The sequence below is a fragment of the Python bivittatus genome, unplaced genomic scaffold (assembly GCF_059951505.1).
Source record: "Python bivittatus isolate LINGU-HERP-01145 unplaced genomic scaffold, Pbiv_v1 ctg000510_np1212, whole genome shotgun sequence".
In the NCBI taxonomy this organism is placed as follows: Eukaryota; Metazoa; Chordata; class Lepidosauria; order Squamata; family Pythonidae; genus Python; species Python bivittatus.
The window spans coordinates 1,503,337-1,524,755 of record NW_028277081.1 but is presented as its reverse complement, the minus strand read 5'-3'; the positions used below and the strand labels follow the sequence as shown (position 1 = coordinate 1,524,755).

General features: G+C 48.1%; 1 protein-coding gene across 8 annotated transcripts in view; it reads right to left on the bottom strand.

The window, feature by feature from the left end:
* NPHP4 (nephrocystin 4) overlaps positions 1-21,419 on the bottom strand; it is a 94,914-nt gene that overhangs the window by 35,842 nt on the left and 37,653 nt on the right. For all 8 annotated transcript variants that reach the window (XR_015797379.1, XM_088147616.1, XM_088147618.1 and 5 more), the window contains 5 exons: positions 10,876-11,058; positions 9,128-9,272; positions 2,665-2,723; positions 1,761-1,877; positions 1,176-1,330 (listed from right to left, as the gene is read on the bottom strand). Coding sequence is in view for 7 of the 8 variants with exons in the window: in XM_088147616.1 (XP_088003742.1) it covers positions 1,176-1,330; positions 1,761-1,877; positions 2,665-2,723; positions 9,128-9,272; positions 10,876-11,058 (659 nt within the window). In the remaining variant the exon portion in view is untranslated. The remainder of the gene's footprint in view (positions 1-1,175; positions 1,331-1,760; positions 1,878-2,664; positions 2,724-9,127; positions 9,273-10,875; positions 11,059-21,419) is intronic.

Genomic DNA, 21,419 nt, shown 5'->3' with positions numbered 1-21,419 from the left:
GTTCAACTATGGTGGGTGCTGGCACTGTTCAGAGAAGGAAGCCTGGGCGTGCCCCAGCTTCTACAAATCCCAGGGGCTCCTGCCCTTTGCAACAGGGCCTGGCCTTCCAGGTGGTGGTGGGGGGACAGGCTTCTGCAGCACAGCAGGGAGCGACGCTAAGGGGAAGCCTCCGAAAGCCTGCTTTCGATCCACTCATGCAACGTGGGACGCCGAGGCCCAGCTCCACATCCCACGTGAGGGTCAATGAACCACAGCTCGGCTTTCAAAAGCCTGTTGTTCTCCTTAGCCACCTAAGTGGCCAGCAGAGGAAAGCGTCCTTGCCCAGGCCCTTTGATGAAGCTCTTGGCGAGGGAAACAGCCTCTTCAGAAGCCATGTTAACTAAAACGCACTGCTCAGTAAAACACTAGGCAGGCTTGCATTACAAGGGAAATAAAGGACAGGAGGACCGAGCCACAAGGATCATATGAACAGAGTCATCAGAGCTGTTGCCATGGATGGTCCAGCGCTGGCCCCAATAAAGCGGCATGGGGAGAAAAATTGGCTTAAAGATGTAGCTGTTTGCAAGAGCATCTTCACCACCGCCAACCCCCTTTTCCAGCAATTAAGGAGTGCCTTGATTCTGCCTGAAACCTAGAGCGCTTGGCGCTCACATCTAAAAGGACATTTCATCCTGATCTTCAGTGAGGCTGGGCTTCTTCAAGACAGGTGTGCGGCCCGCAGCCTCTGGGACTCAAACTGCCCTCCGGGGGAATCCGAACGCTCCTTTTTAAGAGACTGCCTGAAACCCCTGCTCAGGACTGCCTGAACTCTCCCGGCAGCCTCCTGCTTGGGATAGTCAGGAAGAGCAAAAGGGCGTCCACTTTTGGCTTCGGTCCCAACCTCTGCTGGCTTTAGCCTTGTCCACCAGATGGTCCTTAGCAGATTGCATGAGAAAGTGCAGCCCCTGATGCCCCCCAAAAACCTGCCTGCTGGATTTAATAAAAATCAGTAACAGAGGGGCTTGGACTTCCGCTCCCAGATCTTACGGTGGAGGTAAGCTTTGCCTACCAACTCCTCTGAAATACCCTGCTGAGCCCTGACATTTAGTTAAAAAGGGAGCAAAGAGCTGCCTCCCCCCCATCCCAACTGGGGAGGAGATTTTGTGGACAAGCCTGCCCCCCCACCTTCCCCTCACCTTCGCAAATGTGCTCCTCCCAGGGCAAGGATGGGCACGTGGACCGGCGTAAAGGGCATTGGCTGGAGCTGGTCCATTGTGGAGCAATCCCCAAGCCGGGAGTCACAGCTGAGGTCAGACTCCAAGTGAGTGATGGCCCCTTGGGGTTTCTCCGGCTTGAAAAGAAGAGAAAGCATATCAAGAGGCACGCTGGAAAGCAGAGGAGAGGGTTAGCATGGAGGTATGTCAAGAAGAGAGGCGGAGACAAGATTTGGTTGGCCCAACAGACCCGGTTACTGAACAGACCTAGTCTCTGCGCCTGCCCAGAATTCCCAGCTAGGGAAACGCTTTCAGCCCCGCCCCCCTGGCTGTCCCAGAGCCTTTTGCTGTTTCCATTGTGCCCTCCCCCAACACATACAGCATGCAGGCCAGGTTGTCTACGGCCTCTCCGTTCTACCAGGAGGGGCACTGCTCCCTGGGTGATCTCCAAAAGCTAAGCTGGGTTGGGTCTGGTTCGTACTTGGATGGGAGAACACCAGTTTTTTTTTTTTTTAATCTGGAACCTGGGCTCCTCTGGGATTGCCCTGGAGTGTCCGAAGCCTTTACCTCTCGAGCCGGCGGAAGGTTTTCCGAGGACTGGGATGGTTGAGTGCTGCTGACCGGCTGCGGCAAAGCGTGGTGGCTCCTGTTTGTTGGAGACACTGAAAGCTGAGACAGCGACAGCTGCAACACAAGGACATTTGTGAGAGGAGGAGGCCCGGCCACCACTTCTCCTCTCGCAAGGGGTGAGGGCAAGCCTAGAATCGGGGTCCAAGAAACTCTTGGAAGATGTAAGGCAGCCAGAGCGTCTACAGATGGGTGGACTTCAACTCCCAGAATTCCCCAGCCAGCATGGCTGGCTAGGGAATTCTGGGAGTTGAAGTCCACCCATCTTAAAGTGGCCAAGTTTGAAAAACACTGCGTTAGGCCACTGAATCACTCCAAATGCAGAATTATCTGCCTCTGTGACAGCCTGGCCTTCTCCAAACAGCCTCCGCTGGGCCAGGTAATCCGCTGTGTTGTTGAATCATTCCCAGGGCAGCACCACAGTGCCAAGAAGACCCGACCCGTCTCTTGCAAAACTTCTCCGAATGCAAAACCTTGGAATCGCCTCACTTTTCAGAGGAAGCCCATCTTCGCCCCTCTGCAGGAGTTCCTGTTCTATCCTTGCTCCTTGCCACGCCAGGAGGATTTCTATGTTGCGCATCAAAGGCGACTCAATTCTTTCATCGTTCCCAAGTTGTTGTTTGACATCGGGGGGTGGGGGGCAAGCTAATAACAGCAACCCGCACAGCAGGGAGGGCTGGACCACAAGTTCAGAATATCCACCCTTTTTTACCCTTATTTCTAGAGTCAGAAATTGTTCTCCCCCAATGTTCACGCAAGGAAGTATCTTTCTGTCATTCCGAGGAATTTCTTTTTTCCTGGAGTGAACTGACAGGACAGGAGCTTCATACACACAACCACTTACCCCAGGACCCTGAGAATAATCCTGGCTGGAAACAAGCATCTGGTGGGAAGGCGGTGAACCTAGCGAAGGACAAAGAGGAAGAAACATCATCAGAGGGGCCAAAGCGGAAGGTTATATTTTCAAGAAGAAACAGGCAGAGGGTTTAAGGGGATGGGGGGGAAACACACAGATCTGACTTCTAGCAGACAGTTCCTGAAGGTCTTGGATATGGTCTTCTGCACGGGCGTTTTTTTCAGAAGGAAAATAACGAATGCAAACTCTGACCGATAGATATGATGGAAAGCGAGCCACTAATTTGACAGGAGAAAGAAGAAAAGCGTCTCGGGGCGTGTAAGAAACAGAACAAGTTTTGTTGCAAACTGTGCTTGGGGGGTTCAGCCAAATGGGTGGGCTGTGGTTTTGCCGAACTGAAGCCTGGGAACATTTTGATTGTCCCAGATTTCAGCTGGGGAAAAATAAAAAATCTGGTCTCAGGAGACACATAAAGCCTCCCACTTTCTCTCCTTCCTTCCTCTTCCCCTGCCCACCTGTCAGGCCTAGCCCAAGGAACTCCAAGAGACAATTCAGTCCAGCTATGTTTATTAGCTACAACCTCTAGCAAGAATCTTCCCAGACTAAAACCCCAGTTCCCAAAGTCATCCAGCCACAACAGTGTGAATTCCTCAGGGAGGTGCCAATCTCATCCTCTTGTTCCTCCCACGCTGTTCTGGCGAGCTAAGAAAATGTTTATCTCCCTGAACCTGGCCTTCATAATTCCATTCCATCACACCACCTTGAACTGGTCTGATCATGACGCCCATGAAACTAGCTGCCTCTGGGCCCAGAACGGCTCATGTGCAGAACGGCTTCAAGCAACCTACAAACAATGGGAGGTTCAAAGGCTGATAAGGATTAAGGTGACAGTTGTCGGAGAAACGGGCAACCAACCAGCTGGTTCAGAGGAGGGGCATCAGAAAAAAATCGAAAAGCTTCCATTTCTAACAAGGCTTCAAGATAATTTGGGTTCCAAAATGAAAACTATCCCGTTGTTGAAATTTCTGTCAAGTAACCCCTTTCGCCGTTAATGAATCTTGTTAAAGACGACACCGTGAGAATCTGGCTTTCGGTAAAGTTGGCTGTCCAGGGTCTGGCACTGCCTTTTCTCACTGCTCTACCATCAGATGAGATAAATCCTTCTGTCGGGGGTCTCAAAAATGGAGAAGTTTTAGAGGAGCCCACACAAGGACAAGGATGGCACAAAGTAGGGGGAGATTCTTGTCCCAGTCTATAAGCTCCCGAAAGTTCTGAATGCAATTCCACACAGATACAAAGCCTGCAGGCGTGGAACCTGGAGACGGCAACGATGACCCTCACTTTCTGCCTATTCACAGCAATTAGATTTTGGTCCTTCCCTGTTGTCAAACACAATGCATTTATCTCGTGGATTCCCCGCGTTTTCTCTTACAGCCCTGTGGCCCTGCTGAAATGGGCTGTTTAATGAGACGTGAACACTTTCAAATCCTTACAGTTTCTTATGGTTTTTACATTATTCCTTGTCACTGTTTTAGTCTAATAGGGTGTTCCCGCTCTGAACTTGTTTTAAGAAATGTGTTGATATGCTCTTTGCCTGGCATAGTTCCCCTACCCTCCCTTGATCAGGAAACAAAGTCTGGCTGCTCCCTTCTGTCAAATGTCTTAAGCTCGAGTTGCCTCTCGTTTGGTAGAAAAACAAGATGTATCCCACTTTTAATGCCTGGGTTGGCCGATCCGCAGTGTCCCAGCCATAAACCTAGCCGGAGCTGCTCTACAGGTGCCACACTCCTGCCCAGTGTAGGAGCCAAGGGTGGGGCCCTCTCCCCCTTCTGCAGTCTGGCCCACAGTTTTCGAGAGTTCATCCTCCTAGAAGTTCTCAGCTCATAACTTGATCATGTCCTCCTTCCAGACAAAGCTCATGCTTAAGAGTTCTCAAAAGTACACAATGTTCTCCGTATGCAAGAAAATCAAGGCTTGGCTCCTTGACAACTTTGAGGACATGGCTCCTTCACGCTAAGAATACGTTCTCCCTTTAATCACACAGACTGCCTCTGCCTTTTCCAGCAGAAAAAAACATCAGTGTGAGTTTCTCTCCCACATAGGCAAAGCCGTTCAAGGAGAGCTGAATTATATCCCAAATTACCAACTTCTTCAGGCCCTAACAAGATGCCAGAAGGGCATAAGTGCACAGCTATCTCTGGAGACGGTGGCCTGCACAGCAGAGATGGGACCAGGTCTTCCTGCTAACAGTGACATGATGCAAGAAAATTCTGCTGAGATACATGTGGGCAGTTCACTAGGAGAAGATGATGAATTCAATTCCTCTCCTTCTCTTAGCAACAAGACAAGGAAGCTTCACAGAGAAGTAGAAACAATAAAATATTAGGACAGCCCAATGTCACCGCTCTCTTTGCCAGAACTATGCTGAAAACAGTCGCTCGGTTAACATACGTTTTTGGCAAGGCTAAGAATGCTTTCTCTTTCTGCAATTCGGCAAGCATCTTCTGGAATTTATTTGCCTTCCTTTTACCGAGATCACAGTCCAGTCGAGGCTGATTGGCCATACAGTGTTCTGATACCCTCTGGTCGCTGTGTGGTTCCTGATTGTTCGGACCCACCCAAATGACTAGTCTGAGGAGGAAGAACAACAACAGCGGTGAATTTGCACCATCATAACGGCCGGTTACAATCCGACAAGGTTTACCCATCTCAGTTTCATTGAAGGAGTCAAATGCTGCCTCAAGGACAGACTTTCTCCAGCAGTCTCCATGACAGCTGAGCCATGTTCAGGTTCTTCATGTTCTTCCAGAAACATCTGGGATGGTGTCAGGCTGCCAATGAGCCCCGGACGAACGTAACTAGATACTCTGTTGTGTTCTAGAAATGGTAGTCATACAAGGTAGCTGATCACTATGGAGCAAGTGATCATTCAGAATTTCTATCTAGTCAGCTCTCAGATCTTTCATACTCTTTTGCAGCATGGCTCTCTCAGAAGAAGGAACTTGGTGTTCCTCTTATCTTTAGCCTTCATAATCTCCACTGAGAACAGAAGCTTGTCTATAGTCTCTGCAGCCTGCTGACACATTCTGTAAGTCCAATAAGTTAGGTATGGGCTGCCCCTACACCTGAAGAGGACCTACGTTGAGCAGGCATAGCCAGGGGTGGCTCCCTTGAGGATCCTTCTAAGTGCTTAGAAAGTGGCAACCGGCCACTGTATTTCAGGTGAAGCATCCCAAGCAGTAGATGAGGTCCATCCCAGAATGGCTCTGCCCAATGCAGCATGAAAGCTCTTCTACAGTGATGGAGACATCAAGACGTGAGTGAGCAGAAAGGCAGGGTGGGATTTGAGCACTCATCCCTTGACCATTCATCTCTGCTCTCCATACCGATGAGGCAGAGGTCTTGGTGAAAGGCAAATAAAAGTCCCTCCGCTTCCAGAAGGGAGGCAAGAGAGTGTCCCGAAACAGTCTGCTGGTCAGGGTGACTCCTTTGGCCTCGCCAAGACGCCGAAGAGACAGGTTCTGTAGAGCGTGACCCTGTGCCTCCAGAATGGATGCATTCAGCAGGCAATTAGGAGAGATCAGAAGATGAAACGGAGACACAGAGGAGACTTGAGGCCCTCAGTAAAGAAAAGCTCCTCTCTCCTAGAGAGCCACTGCTAAAATGAAGACGTCAACGCTGGATGTTGACCAGGGATAGTGTGAGATCCAGATGTGCTCCTCATAATATATGATGGGATCCCAACATGTAGGAAAGTGCACCCATCCACCCTGTCCCCAAACAGCTTCATCCCTTTCTCTCTTCCTCCTAAAGGGAACTAACTTCCTGGATTGTGTCCCCCCTTTTTGCTTTTTCAAACAGCTTCTGAGAAAGGACTTCTGGTGGGGGGGCTGCTTTATCTGGTCTTTCAATAGTCTTTTGGTGCTCCTGCTCATCCCCTTCCCTTTCGTCGCCTTCATATTCAGATTGGCAGCTCCTGACCCATCGCTTTGCTTCCAAGAGCCCACCAATAACCACCCAACCCTTGGCTGGCGCAGTGGGGAGACATATGGGATTTCCCACCTGATCTGTTCCAGGCAAGAGGAGAGAAACAACTGAGCTACTCACAACCGGAGGGTCTTTTGTTTGCCCCAGATGTTCTGCAAGAACAATCCTCAGTTCCTGGACCTCAGCAGTGGCTGCCCTTCCCCTGGACTAAGAAAACGCCCAACAGCCAGGGCTCAGCTCCAGCAGGCTCCCAGAGCCTACGTTTTCAGTTTCCCCTTTCTTAGATGTCCCTTAACTGCTGAACTGCCTCCACAGACAACAGCCTTCGTATCACAATAAACTCAAGGGCCTCTTCTGAGCTTCTCTGCTTTTCTCGCCTCTCCCAGCTAACTCAGCTGCTCTCCAGGATTATGTCGAGGAAAGTCTCGCCGAAATTGTCACCACTAGACTTCTTTGCTTTCAACTGACCCGTTCAAGCTCCGGGTTTTAGAATCTATTCAACCCTCCCATGAAATCCATCTCTTGTCAAAGCCAAAACATTTCCAGAGGAGCTCTGCAAAGGGGAGAAAAAACAGGGAAGCACTGCACTCTAGTGGCTCAAAGAGGGTGCATTCCCCCCCCCCCCCCCCCGTGTAGAGGCATGGCTATCACTCCAAGAAGTAAAAAGACAATAGGAAGTCATTCAATCTAAGCTCCGACTCTTCCCTGAAGCTGACAGCTCCAGTTCTGCTAGGATCACCAAAACAAGGATCAGCCTTTGCGCAGGGCTCAGGCAGGACATGCCAACCTTACAGGAGAAGATCTCAGCCAGAATATCAAAGACCTGCCCTGGAAAAGCAGAAGGTGAACTTTGTCTGGTTCACACATTTCAGCAAGAACTCCACCAGCAAAATAGACGCCTCCCGAGGAGTTGATGTTGCTTCCACAACTTCACCTGGGGGAAGGACAGTGATGGGCGTGGAAGGCGGGATATGCCTCCAAACCTGCACAGGAGCTATTTACGGCTCGGGTTTCTGGTTCTTCGAGCCAAGCCTTTCTCCTCTCTGAGATGCTGAAGACTGCAAAGGATTATGCAGAGTCTCTTTCCAGCTCAGCTACTTGAGATCTCCCCGTTTTGTTTTTTAACTCCTGGCAAGGAGGCCTGTTTCTCATCCAATTCTCAGCAAGGCCACCAATGATGCCCTTCTTTAGGAGGGACTGTTCCAGAACGCTCGACAATCATCAAGCATACTCCAGCTTTACTGGGCCGTTTTGGGGTTCCTCCTCCACCTTCCTCCTGATTTTTTTTTCTGTCTCTGATTTTTTGGAGCCTACCAAAGTAGGGAAATCTTGCCAAGAGCCCAAAGCTTTCAGGCTGGATCACCTTACTAGATCACAGAACCTCCTAAAGATGTCCTGCTCCCCCCAAAAGGCGGCCCAGGGCCCTCTATAAAACATTGCTTTAATCCAGTCTTCAAACCCCCTGCAGCGTCTCGGTCCTATTTTGTCTTCTGCTAACTGGCTCACCCTCAAACGTGCACCCGGCAAGAAGTTTCTGTAATTGTGTCACGTTGATAAGGTTATAAGCTTGTGTGCAGGCGATGAAGCCAAAAGCAAGCTGGTTCAAAGAAACAGGGGAAAGATGACAAACCAGCAGAATGAAGAGGATGTTTAAGAATGAGGGGAGACCCTGCTTCACCTTTTAATGTAAAATTATATGTTACCCACTCCATATATCAGAAACTATAACGGCATTAATTCCTGTTGCTGGCTCTTGAGATGAAGGCAATCTAAAAGGGTTGAGAGTTCAGGGCAATTTCATACTTTCCTGTTTACTGACAAAATGATAAAGTCCAGGGTCTAGGCTACGAAGTCAGCAGAGATATATCAGGCAGCATTTGCTGGAGCGCATCGCAGCTTTTAAAAGCTGCGTATTTATCTGGAGGGGGTGCACACGCATGGACATGCACAACAGGGCTTCAAGGATTTGCATGTCCTGGGGATGCACAAGGACACTTACATACCTGTGTACCCATCACACCATTTCCTTTTGGGGTAGGTAAGCCGCGTTATGCGAAGTGCAGAAAAGCAGGGAGGCATGCTAAGCCCCTGCCAATTAAAGGCGGGGGATAGGAGGAAAGGAGAAGAAACGTATCTGAGTCTTGTTTACACTAACACGGTTTGCTGTGCTGGTGAAGATGGGAAAGCATTTCACTCGCTCTGCTGCTTCAAATAAACACCAGCAAAAAACTCCAAAACGTTTTCACAGGCAGGACAGAAAAATGCCAAAGATTAAAAAACAGGAACAGTCTTTATTCCCCCGCTGCAAACTAAGAAGTCCTTCCAAGCTGGTTCAGCTCCCGTTCCTGAGCCCCCCTTTCCAATTCCCTGACCCCATCATTGTCCTAAGTGCCCCCTCAACTTTGGAGGGGGACCAATGGCCCCCTGCATGTTTCCAGAGAAGCAGTCTAGGAAAACCACTCACCGGGGGATGTGACAGGTGGACTCTTGGCCTTGGGGGAGAGCAGCTCTTCTCTCTTAATGCTTGGGGCTTTTGCAGCGGTTCTGGGTCGCTCGTCAGAGCTGGTGGAGAAGTGAAATGCAATGGTGCCGGATTCCACCTGCTTCACCTGGAATTTTTTAAAAGAAGGATTATCTTTCTCACCTCTCCTCTGTATCTTGTACTGCAGCACGTGAATGTACAATCCCAAAAACTATTCCCAAGGCAATCCAAGTTCTGTCCCAACAATAATGAATTTCTAGAATGGGGTTTCCCAACCTGGGCAACTTTAAGATGGGGAATTCTGGGAGTTGAAGTCCACACATCTTAAAGTTGCCCAGGTTGGAATAAACTGATCTAGACCATCAGATCCTCTTACATGTTTGTGACTTTTCCCTTACTAGACTGAAACAATTTTTCTTTTAGTAGCAGAGAAGATGAAAGAGCCACATGGATACTGAAGTTCTGGAGATCTCCTTTGGCCACTTTAATGGGCTTTTGAGATTACAAAAATATTCGCAAGCCATAAGGGCTAGAAACGTAGCTTTCTGTTTCAGAAAGGTGTGAGCTTTTTCACAAAGTGGATGTCTGCACTGTAGCAGTCCCCATATTCGGCAGGTTTTTGGCTGTTTTCTGAAATCTTGAGGCATGTACAGAAGAAAGAGGAGAGGAGAGGAGAGGAGAGGAGAGGAGAGGAGGGAGGGAGGGAGGGAGGGAGGATCTTTCCCCAATTTAAAAGAAAAAAAAGGAAAGGTTAGAGAAGCTTGTTAAAATTGGATGATTTAATTGTACTAATAAATGTCCTTCTGGCATCAGATTGATGTTCGTGTATCCTCTTTGCTTTTTTTGCTTTTTTTTTTTTAATAGTGACAGCCCTGACAGCCATTATCATCTCAAATACATAATTTTTATGGCTTCTCTCCTAATCCTTGTAATGTCACTTAGGCTGCCAGACAAACAGTTTTCAGTCACTGCCTTTTTGCGAGACGTTCCAGTAACGACCGCATTTGGGATGGACAAACCGGGGTATTTCTAGTCGGTATCGGTTTTACAAGTTTTTTAACCAGCCAAAAGTCCTCAGGGCCCATTTCCACATCGGCCTGCAGTGTTTATTTAAAATTACTTAAGCGTGAAGTTCTTTTCTTCTGCAATTTTCTCCGCTGGGTGCAAACTTAGGAAATGATATAAAAATCTCCATAGGCTATTTTGAAGCCATAAATCACATTGCAAAATACAGCAAGGTGCGCAAGCGCAAGGCTGAAAGCGTTCCAAGATGCATCGTAGCTTAGACAACGTGATTTAAGTCTGTTCGGCTCAAGATACAGCTCCAGCAGAATTATCCCCCCGACTCAAAATGGCACAGCTGAATCCACACGACGCATCGGACTGGGGTTAACAAACCACAACTGTGGCGTTCACGCAATGCATCATGCCAAAAGATATAAGCCGTGTCGCGGCCTGGTTTACACAACGTGGCCGGAAAATGGTTTTGATTCCCACAACACACGATTTGCTGCATCTTTGCGCTATGCGAATTAAACACAAATATAGGTTCCGAGGCTCACCTCAAAAAAGGGGTTTCGTTTTCTCCAAAAAGAACTGCGGGGGTAGCTCTTGAGCCTACACATCTCTGCAACTCCATTTCCTGTCTTCCCCGCCTGCCCCACCAGGACCCATTGTCCCCAGCAACCTAATACCACCACTCCAGAACCAAACCAGAAACGGCTTCTCACCTCTTTGGAGCTCATGGTGGCCGGCGGCGTCTTATAAACCAAGACATGATGGGGATTCAGTTGAGGCCCGCCTCGCAAGGGAAGGACCACGTCGGCGGGACTCGCGTCCAGCACGGGGTGCCAAAGGGCCCAGCGGACGGAGTGCATGTAAGCTGCCGTCGTCAGCGAGGTCACCGATGGTGTCTGGGGCATCAGAACCAGGAGAGAACCCGATTAGAGCAAAGCTGCTACTTGGCGCCGTTGCGTTTTTCATGTGGCCTTCTAGGGTGGGACTTTGGGAAGCAATCCAGGGCAGTCTCTATGCAAAAAAAAAAAAGGGGGGGCTGCATAGATGAAAGCACCTTTCTTCTTTTTTTTTTTTTTTTTTTTACAGAGTATGCTATGCCAGAGGTAGAATTAAGAGAAGGCCAAAATTAGACCTTGGCACAGAGAATAGTGTCAAAAGGGCGAGAACTTTCAACCAGTCCAGTAACAGTGAAGACATCTCTGCAGTTTGCTGGCAACACTGCAGGAGTGTTTGGCCCTGGGTTTTCCAGCTTGCTGCCACCCTGGCATTTCCTAGTGGCCTCCCATCCAAGGACCGGCCATGTCTAACCTGGCCTAGGTTCCCAGCCCAGATGCAGTCAGCCAGCCTGAGATGTGAACCCCCAGCTGCCTTTGCACCCCTCACAGGTACAGTAAAGCCCAGGGCTGATTCTGCCAAGGAATGCTCAGATTCCCACTTCAGGTACTTTTAGCTTCAAATCTTGGCTTGATGATGGCTGCTTTGTTGTTATTCACTGGGACTGAAACCCCCATGAATTCAAACAGGTTCACTTCTGCACCAACAAGAACAGGATCGTCCTACTGAGCCGCAGCGGCCCTTGGCATACCTTGTCAGCTGCACTGAGGATTTTAGTATAAAATCAAGAAATAAAGGGACAAAGAAACAAATCTCCAATGCCCTCCACCCCTGGAAGACAATTCATGGCCATCAAAGCACCCATCTTGCCCCTCAAACATCAGTTTGGGAATCAGGATCCTATCCCAGCTTTGCCATGGGCTGAAGAATGTTCTTGCAAACCCCAATACTTCTTTTGTTAAGGTTGCTACAGTAATAGAAATGAAAATTAGCCCTTCCAGAGCGGGAAGTCCCTTTCCCTTGAAACAGACTGGGCAGACCTTGAGAAACTGGGCGATGCTGCTGGCTGGAAGCATTCAAGGCATCTCCTCTAAGAAGGTCAAAGGACTGAGTGATGTGCGAGGAAGATGCGGCTCCCCAAAAAGGCCCTTTAGGAGGGTCTCAAACGCTTGGGGATAATCAGCCCTCCAGAAAGGAGGGAGTCAAATTAAATTGGGAATAGCGTGAAGGTGCTGCAGCAGTTGGCAGAAGGGGGAACCTGAGGCCGGCGCACCTAACCAGGCAGACTGGCATAGAAACCTGTCTGTGGCAGCCAAATCGGAAGAGCTAATTTTTAGTTTTGAATTGAATTGAATTGAATTGAATTGAATTGGGAGGGAGGGAGGGAGGGAGGGAGGAAGGAAAAAGAAGGGAGGGAGGGAAGGAAGGAAGGAAGGAAAAAGAAGGGAGGGAGGGAATGAAGGAAGGAAGAAAAAAGAGGGAGGGAGGGAGGGAAGGAAGGAGAAGAGGAAGGAAGGAAAGGAGGGAGGGAGGGAGACAAGGAAGGAAGGAGGGAGGGAGGGAAAGGAGAGAGGGAGGGAGGGGGAAGGAAGGAAGGAAGGAAAGAAGGAAGGGAGGGAGGGAAGGAAGGAAGGAAGGAAAAAGAGGGAGGGAGGGAAGGAAGGAAGGAAGGAGAAGAGGAAGGAAGGAAAGGAGGGAGGAAGGGAGGGAGGGAGGAGAAGAGGAAGGAAGGAAAGGAGGGAGGGAGGGAGGAAGAAAGGAAAAGGAGAGAGGGAGGAAGGAAGGAAGGAAGGAAGGAAGGAAGGAAGGAAGGAAGGAAGGAAGGAAGGAAGGAAAAAGAAGAAGGAAGGAAAGGAGGGAGGGAAGGGAAGGGGAGGGAGGGAGGGAGGAAGGAAGACCACAGACTCACACACAAGGAAACCGAAACGTATTATAATGCACGCTCTGAAAGTCATTCGGCCTAGTTTTTAAACACAGCATTAAACCTTGACCACCCAGAGTAATATTGATCAGTCTTTCTATTATAGCAGCAGAGAACCAGTTCATAAACAAAAAGCGAACACATATTGGAAATCCAAGATTGTAAATCAAGGGTTGCGCTGTCTTTCCAACATTGAAAGCGTATTGCCGCACCCCATGCTCAGTAAATCCATAGTTCTTCATAAGTGATAAATTCCACATTTGGGGTATACGATTCAAAAGTTGATTCAGACTGTTAAACTGCATCGATCTTCATAACATCGTATTAACAAGCTTACAGATATTAAACCAAAATGGCAATTGCGAAAGAGGCCCATATCTTATGACTGAGTGCTCGCTCCATTTCCCTCTTTGAGGATAATGAAGCTGAAAGCCGGCCCCTTTAAAATCTTCTCTCAGCTGTTTATGCCCAATAAGCATGAAAGAAAATCTTTTGTTGAATTAGTCCCATCTTAAGATCATAAAAAACACACTTAACGTTCTTTAAAGCCCTTAGCCATCGATCTGTCAATACGGAATATTCCAACCCTTTATTTTACCCACCTTAGTGAAGCTTGTTAACTGCTTATGAAAAACGCCGCCGAGTTAGAGGCGCAAGACCGATGTTTTCAATGCTGCTCACGCGTCTGGGACCAACCACAGAATCAAAAGTTGTGGGGCCACTTTGCACCGCGAAACAACCCTAATTCTTAATGCACTCCTGTTACGCCGTTCACTTGGGCAAGATTTCGAACGCAAAGCCCTAAGCAGGAGTTATGCCTCGCGACTGATATTCCACTAATAGGCTTGGATGTCAGACCAAGCGAGATTTATGATGATGATTACCGCACAAATGTCTACGTGAATAAGACCGCTCTCGGTTTTCTCTGACCCGTGGGGGAAATAGGATTGCTTATCTACAAATGTTAAACCAGGCTCTGTTGGGGTGGCATTTACTGACGGAAGCCACGAAGGGGGCAGAAGCAGAACACACGTTGCTCCCTTGCGTTAAAGAGGGGAAAACGTCTGGCGAAGAAGTGGGGTGCTGGAAATCCCAGCGGGATCGCCCGAATCAGCTGCTCTGGCCAGTCACCTCCAAGCATGCCAAGTTCATCAAGCTCTTTGGTCCACTGGGCGGAAAGGGTTGAAGATGCTAACCTCCCTCTCTTCTCTTCTATCGGCCTGGCACCGAGGCGGTGGCGCTTGGCTCCCCGTTTGCAAAAAGAATGCCCTGCTTTGTTTAGGGAGGCGGGGGCAGCAAATCCAGCTGAGGAAGCCCCTGCTAGATATGTCCTACTTTAACCCAAGAGGGCATTTCCTCTCTCTCTCAGCCAGAAAGGCGCACGTCGGTCTCCTCCTTCCCAAGAGACCCCCAGCTAGTTCATCTGTTATATTTCCGACAGCGTATTTGTTGCAACAAGAGTTGCTCGTTCTAACAGCGGGTTGGCACAATCCGGGAAGCCACGAAGCAGAAATGACATCTCAGGCCATTCCCAAACCCCGGGGGAAATCAAGAGAACAGCCGCTGTCTCCGTAACCGTTGCATGCAGGAGGCTGAGCTGCGTGTTCCCGGCTGGCACGGGAGGCGCCGGACCGAGCCAACAAGGAAGCAGCCTGTGTGGTGCTGACACTTACAATCTGCCCAGGAAAAGGACCGTTTAATGCTCAATTAACACTGGGCAGATCCTGCCAACCCCTACTGCTCCTCGCTGAGGAGTGCCACCAAGGGCGGGCGACTCTCCAGAAGTCACAAAAGGGGCACCGGCGTCCAGAGGGCAGGCAAAATGGTGCCGCCCGCTCAGTTTCGAGGGTGCGGTGATCTTGGGCAGCGCTCGTTGCTGCCGACGCTTTGGAGAAATCAAGGGAAAGGATGATGGCTGTGTTTAATTAACAATACTGGGAGGAGAACAAAAGCCCTAGGCCAACCATGTCAAAAGGAACAAGGACGGAAAACCAACTTCTGCAGCCAACTAGATAAGAAGTTAGTATTTAGACAGGAAATCTGGAAGATGGTGGTTTGCTTGTTTTCAGTTTTGTTTTAGCCTTAGTTTCTGTACAGCAGTGTTTCTTAACCCGTGCCACTTTAAGATATGTGAACTTCAACTCCCAGAATTCCCCAGCCAGCATGGCTGGCTGGGGAATTCTGGGAGTTGAAGTTCACATATCTTAAAGTGGCCCAGGTTGAAAAACACTGCTCTACAGGAATAGTTGCATTGAGGACTCTGGTTGCTGTTTTAATCTTATTGAAAAAAGGTTGTCCCCCCCCCCCACCCTTCTTCTGGGCTGCGGGGAGAGCTCTGAAAGAAGCGAGCAGGTCTCTAAGAAAGAGGGGTATGGGAAGCACAACTGCAAATCTTCAGAAAAAGTAAGCCAAGCAGGGAGTAGCTAAAGAAAGTTGAAGGAGAGAACAGTGACCGGTTTGGGCTAAGCGGTCTATTTTAGCGTTCTGCGTCACGCCAAGTAATTATTATATTTTGGAGAGATTAGGCGAAGACCCAGCTCCCTTGAGAAGTCCGTAACACTGGGAAAGATGGAAGGAAGGAGAAGAAGAGGATGACCAGCAAGCAGCCAGGTGGATGGACTCAGTGGCGATGGAGGCACTGTTGGAAGATCTGAAGGACCAAGTTAGGGACAGATACCCTTGAGAAGATCTGTCTATTTGATTGCTAAGAGTTGACACAGACTTGATGGCCCATAATCGACTAATGGGAAGAAGAAGATAACCAACAGCAAAGTGGAGGGACTCAGAGTGGCAATGGAAGACCTGAAAGACCACGCTGCGGACAGATGATCTAGCGCATTGGTTCTCAACGGGGGCGATACCGCCCCAGGGGGCGGTGGGAGGATGCTGAGGGGCGGTGAACTTGTTTTGGGCGGTAGGGGGGCGGTGGGCATGTTTTGGGCGGTAGAGGGGCGATGAGCATCTTTTTTAAAACTCCCCCAAAAATTTATTAAATCGATTATCCGGTTTACACCATTTGTACCAGCAATAAAACGAACTTACGCGACGGCTGCCCTCACGCACTTCTAAGAATGGGGAGACGAATTTGTATTCTAGGTCGGCTGACCTTGAAGAACTCGACACTACGATTCTTCTCCGATCCCAACCAGCACAGCGCGTGCATCAGCTGTTTTCCCGCGCGATTAATCGCAGCGCGTGCGTTGAGCGTCCTTTCAACATGAATGTTTGATTTGACCCATGTTTCTTGAGTTGCTTTTCGTTCGCTTCGTTTGTTTCTTCCCCTCAGTTTCGATTTACTTTCATTGTTTATTTGCCTTCATCTCTCTAACAATATTGAACCGAACATTCAGAAAATGGCTCTGAACAAGCACAACCGTCCCACTGACATAATCAAGCATGTTTCATTGATATTACTCTTTTAGCGTATTTTTTGCTGTTTTTTTAAATTATCTAATTAAGAATAAAGAATTTTTAAACATTAAAAAATTTTTTTAAATTTTGCAAAAAAAATTTAAAAAATTTAAAAAAGTTTAAAAATGAGCATCAAAAAAATAAACAAACGTATTTACAGCATTTTGAAATAAACGTATTTACATAAAAGAGCATTTAAGCATTTTTTTTTTGCATTAGTCATTTTAATTTTAATAAAAGGAATGCAATTACCTTCCAGGGCAAAAGTATTGAGTTAAATCGAACAAATTTGGTGTGTAAGTCTACTGAAAAAAATTACTTAAAATTTTTGCCTTTTATAATTCAGTAACTCCCCCCCCCCCCATACCCTAAATTACAGGATTTTCACAAGGTTGAAAAATTTTCCGCTCCTTAGTGGGGTGGCAACTTCAAAAAGGTTGAGAATCACTGATCTATCTTATCTTATGTGGTCACCAAGAGCCAACAGCAACTTGATGGTGCATCATCAGTCAAATCACACCATGCATTTCAGAAACTCACAACCATGGGCAGAAGTATCATAGGTCCTTCTCCCTAGCAGCTGTGCCGGATCTGTGACCGAGGACACAGTCAAGAGCCATCAAGAGCAGTAACCGCTGAAAGCCCCATTGTTCTTCCGTTAATCTATTCAGTCCTCTCCTAAAATCTTCTCAACTGGTGGCCATCACCACATTTTGCATTATCTTCTGCTGAGCATACATTTAACACGGGCTTGAATCAGAAATGAGACAAATACAAAGCCATGGACGAGGCCTGCAGGGAGAGTGTCAAGAAGGCTACAATTCAAAGTAAATTCAGGCTCTTGAGAAATATTTAAAGAGGAGAAAGAAGAAAGACGTCGGAAGTCATTGCTGCATGGAGAAGATGGGGAAATATTAGCAGAAGATACCGAAGAGACTGCGGTTCAACCCCTTCGTACTGCGGCTTTGCACAAGAAAAACTGCAGCCATTGTGACGAGAGAGAGAGATGGAGAGAGCTACTGGAGTTAGGGGAACCCTTAGCTCACCTCTGTGAATTAAATATTTGTGGGCAATTAAAATGACTTGGAATTCCAGAGACCTTTGTCCAATGTTTGAGAACTCTCAAAGAAGACATGAAATGACAGGGAGGTAAAACTGCACACAACCCAAAGCAAAAACCAGGGTAAATGATCCAGTCCACCATTGACCAGTCCATTTCACACCAATAATCTACAGAAGATGCAAGCATTTCGAAACCATGGCTCCAAAGAGCCAGGCTGGGCTTCTCAAGCCAGATTCAATTTCCAGCTAGTCCCTTTAATAGAATTACTGCTTTGTAGGTCTGGAGCACATTATCTACCTTGACTTCAGCATGGCTTTTGAATGAGGTCCCCCTGTAATGTTGTTGTCGGCAAGCAAGTCAAACGCAGGCAAGAGGCTGCCTCTGTTTGGTAAATTTGGAGCCGGTTGATCAAGGGGTCTTCCTCGAGCTGGAGAGATTGGGCTAGTGTGATCCACAAAGTTCTGGTCTCAAATCAGGGCCACTTCAGAAGCTGGGGATTAACCAGGACTCCTCTGCACGCCAAGCTGGAGGTTTATCCGGGAGGAGCGGGTGGGTGTCCCCCTGCTTTAACTTGCTACACCAGGTACACTTTGAGTGGAGGCTTTCTGAGTTGCTGTTTTTAAAAAAGGAAAACAGATTTCTAGGTCTATGGCTAAAACCCAGCAGAGAGCAATTCCAGAACAGAAGGATGGATTCCACACATATGACTCAACCCTCAACTGGCAGAGGGTTGCTAGAAAGCTGGACGAGATCAATCGCTGCTTTGACCAAGATCCTGGGCAGCTCCTGACATCGTTTAGTTTTTAGGAATGGGGGCAGAGTCCAAACCGGGTAGGAAACGTGGTGCTTCTCCAATGCCCTGAACTACAAATCCCACAATCCCTAGGCTGCCAGGGCCCAAGGCTGAAGTAAGCAAAGGGGCAGCCAGTTGCCTGCCCCTACTGTAGTCTTTGCCTGTTTTTTTCTTTATTTACAACATCACTCCTATACTCCTTGCAAGATTTCTGGCAGAGCTTGAGACTTGTGGGCTGGGGAGAAGAAGGGCGCTAGGGCAATGGAGACATTTGTTCTGGATTAGGCACCTCCATTTCTCCCCAAGCCTGATGCTTTGGGCATGAAGCCTCAGTCTAGCCTCACAGGATCGCTGTATGGAGAAGCAGATGGACGCTGAAAGGCTTAGGCGGAAACACAGATAAAAGCATAGCTGCATAATATCCTTATCCAAGACCCGCCAGAACCAGGGTGCATAAAAATGTCCTTTCAGACGATCAGCAGGGCTCCCCAGGGGCAAATGCTTTTCTAAGGTGTCAGGGACTCGGCCAGCAACTTTCCACTTTGCAAGAAGTGGAACCTTCTCACACCCAGGCAGGAAGCATTGCACTCCTAATCAGAGCTAATACTGACTCAATGAGCCAAGCACGGTCGCCCGTGCAAACCCGTGGTGCTGAAGCACAGGGGGATGGGGAGGGATAATTCCATTAATGAAAAGGACAGCAGAGGCTGATTAAGGCTCCCAGCTTCCTCAAAATAAGTAAAAAGCATGCCAGGCTGGACTTTGGCTTTATTTAGGCTGCCTCGCTGTGTGCCTCGCGGAAAGGCTGCCTGCTTGAGCCCTGAGCTACAATCAAATATTTGTTAATTGACCTCTGCCGAAAGGGAGGTTGGTGGAGTTAAAGTACAAAATCACGGTATGCCCGTGCAAAACTTTTTTCAGCCTCCCTAAAAAAAAGAAATTAAATTAAATTAAAAGAAATACATTTCACCTTTTCCTAACGCAACGGTCACGGGAAGGCAAGTCCAATTGGAGGGCGCCGGGGTATGAAAAGACAATTATTTCCAAAGCGGTGCTGTGATGATCTGGACCAAAAGTTGGGAAAAAGTCTACAGGTCATGCAGAATGAAATGGCAGCCTTGACAGAGAAAAATACAAGGCCCTTATTTCTGAATGCTTCTCTCTGGTTAAAGCAAAAGGCAGCAAAATGGAAGCTTTCATCTATCTCCACGTTTTTCAACCTTGGCCACTTTAAGATGCGTGGACTTCAACTCCCAGAATTCCCCAGCCAGCCATGCCATCTTAAAGTGGCCAAGGTTGAAAAACACTGATCTATCTGAAGCTAACCTAGCACAGACAGAAGACACCACTGCAAAACTGCAAAATCCAGAGGAAAGTGAATACTGATGACTCCTTCAAGATGGTTCCTGTGCTACCAGCTTCCTTTTATCTCGTAAAACTAGTCCTCTTCGGGCGAAGGCGGCCATGCAGGACTCAGGATTTTAAGGGGGAAATTAATCTGCTGCGAGATCAATAGAGATGACAATGGACTGATTCCCCCAATTTCATTGAAAGAGCTGCAGAGCATTGAGCTCGTTGACCACGGCTCTCAAAAGACCATTGGCCAAAAAGCAAACAAGCCAGATTAGAGGATCACAGATGATGCACCAGGGGCTTCGGTGTCAGGATGGGGGAGGTTGGTCTCTAGCCCACTGGGTGGAAAGACATCAAAGTGTAAGACAGCGATCTTGATTTTGAACCCGGGGAGATGCCGTCTCCATTCTCCCTCCAAAGCAGGAGTTTGCTGGGAAACTCATCCCAGGATCATAGGATGCCTGAACTGAAAAGACTGGCATGCTCCTTACTGGACTGAATTGAAAATGTGAATGCTGGCCTTTGAAGCCCTCAATGATTTATCCAAGGGACCGCCTCTCCCGTTACAAATCTGCCGTCTTGAAGATGCCTCCAGCCTGAGAAAGGGCCTTCTCCTTGCTCCTGAGCATCAGAACTTTGTAGCTCTTTGAGGAGGGTCAGCTGAGTAATTCCACGCAGTGGAAACTGAGCGGAGAAGAGATACTCTGGTTTTGCTCTTCGGCTTCAGCTCTTTGCTCTAATTCTTATTCTGCCGATAGCTCAGATCCATTCCTGCTTCGAGAGGCCTATTTCTCCTTCTTGGTTCCAAACACAACTTCCCATCTACCGGGGTTCCTGGATTATTATCCATCTTGGAATTATGGCCAGGCCAGCTTTATGACATTCCTGGGGACTCTGGGTCTGGGGTTCAGTCTTTGATTCGGATTCCTGCCCTAATTCCAGCAACCTCATGGCATCGCTTAAAGGCAAGGGAGAAAAAGGGGCGGGCTGGCTATTTTATCTGCGAAGGCCATTCCTCCTTTCAGAACAAAACAAACCAAAAAAAAAAAAAAGTGATGAAAGGGCGCAATGATTTGAAGTGCCAGACTGCAATTCAGAAGCACGTTTCAAGCCACAATAATAATAATAAAAAGTCCCTAGATGAAAAGGTTTGGGAAGCTTCACTTCAACCTACCACGTGCCTCAGCAGAGCAAACGCAGGAGGGAGTGAAGATCTCCAGGGCTCTTTTTTTCTCAAGGCCATACATCTTCACCTTCTTCTGAGGAGCGCTTCCAAGAGGCAGCTTCAAAGTGCTCCTCCCTTTCATATATCAGCTATAATTGCAAATCACAGGCTGGACGGAATGACTTACCCACTGCCACAATAATAGCAAACAGCAGGGAGCTTTCTCATTATTACAAAGCTTTCTGCTGCATTCGGTTTGTATTTTTCGACGCACATCCAGAGACCATCACAGAAATGGCAAAATGATGTCCCATTAAGGAAACATGCTTGGGGGGTAGTGTGGACAGGGGCTATCCAAGAACTCTAGCATAGATGGTGAGCTCTGTCGGGACTGTTCCTCTGTCCCCATTAATAAATAAAACTTCAAAATACCTCCCAGATGCCTTGAACTCCCATTCCCATCCTTATTTTTTCAAAGAACCCAATGTGATGCTGAATGTTGACAGCCCAACTAAGATTTCAGGGTGCTTCCAAATCCCCCCAAAGGTGGGGGGAGCCACAAACATGGAATTTCCAAGGTTGCCGTGCAGTCACAAATATTAGGGCCTATTCTAGAGAGCAAGAGGCATAATCCAATTGATTGTACAGCCCCCTTCAATATGGAAAGCTGCCTTATCCAGTTGTCTGTATCTCATCAGACGTCCTTGAGATGCCCTC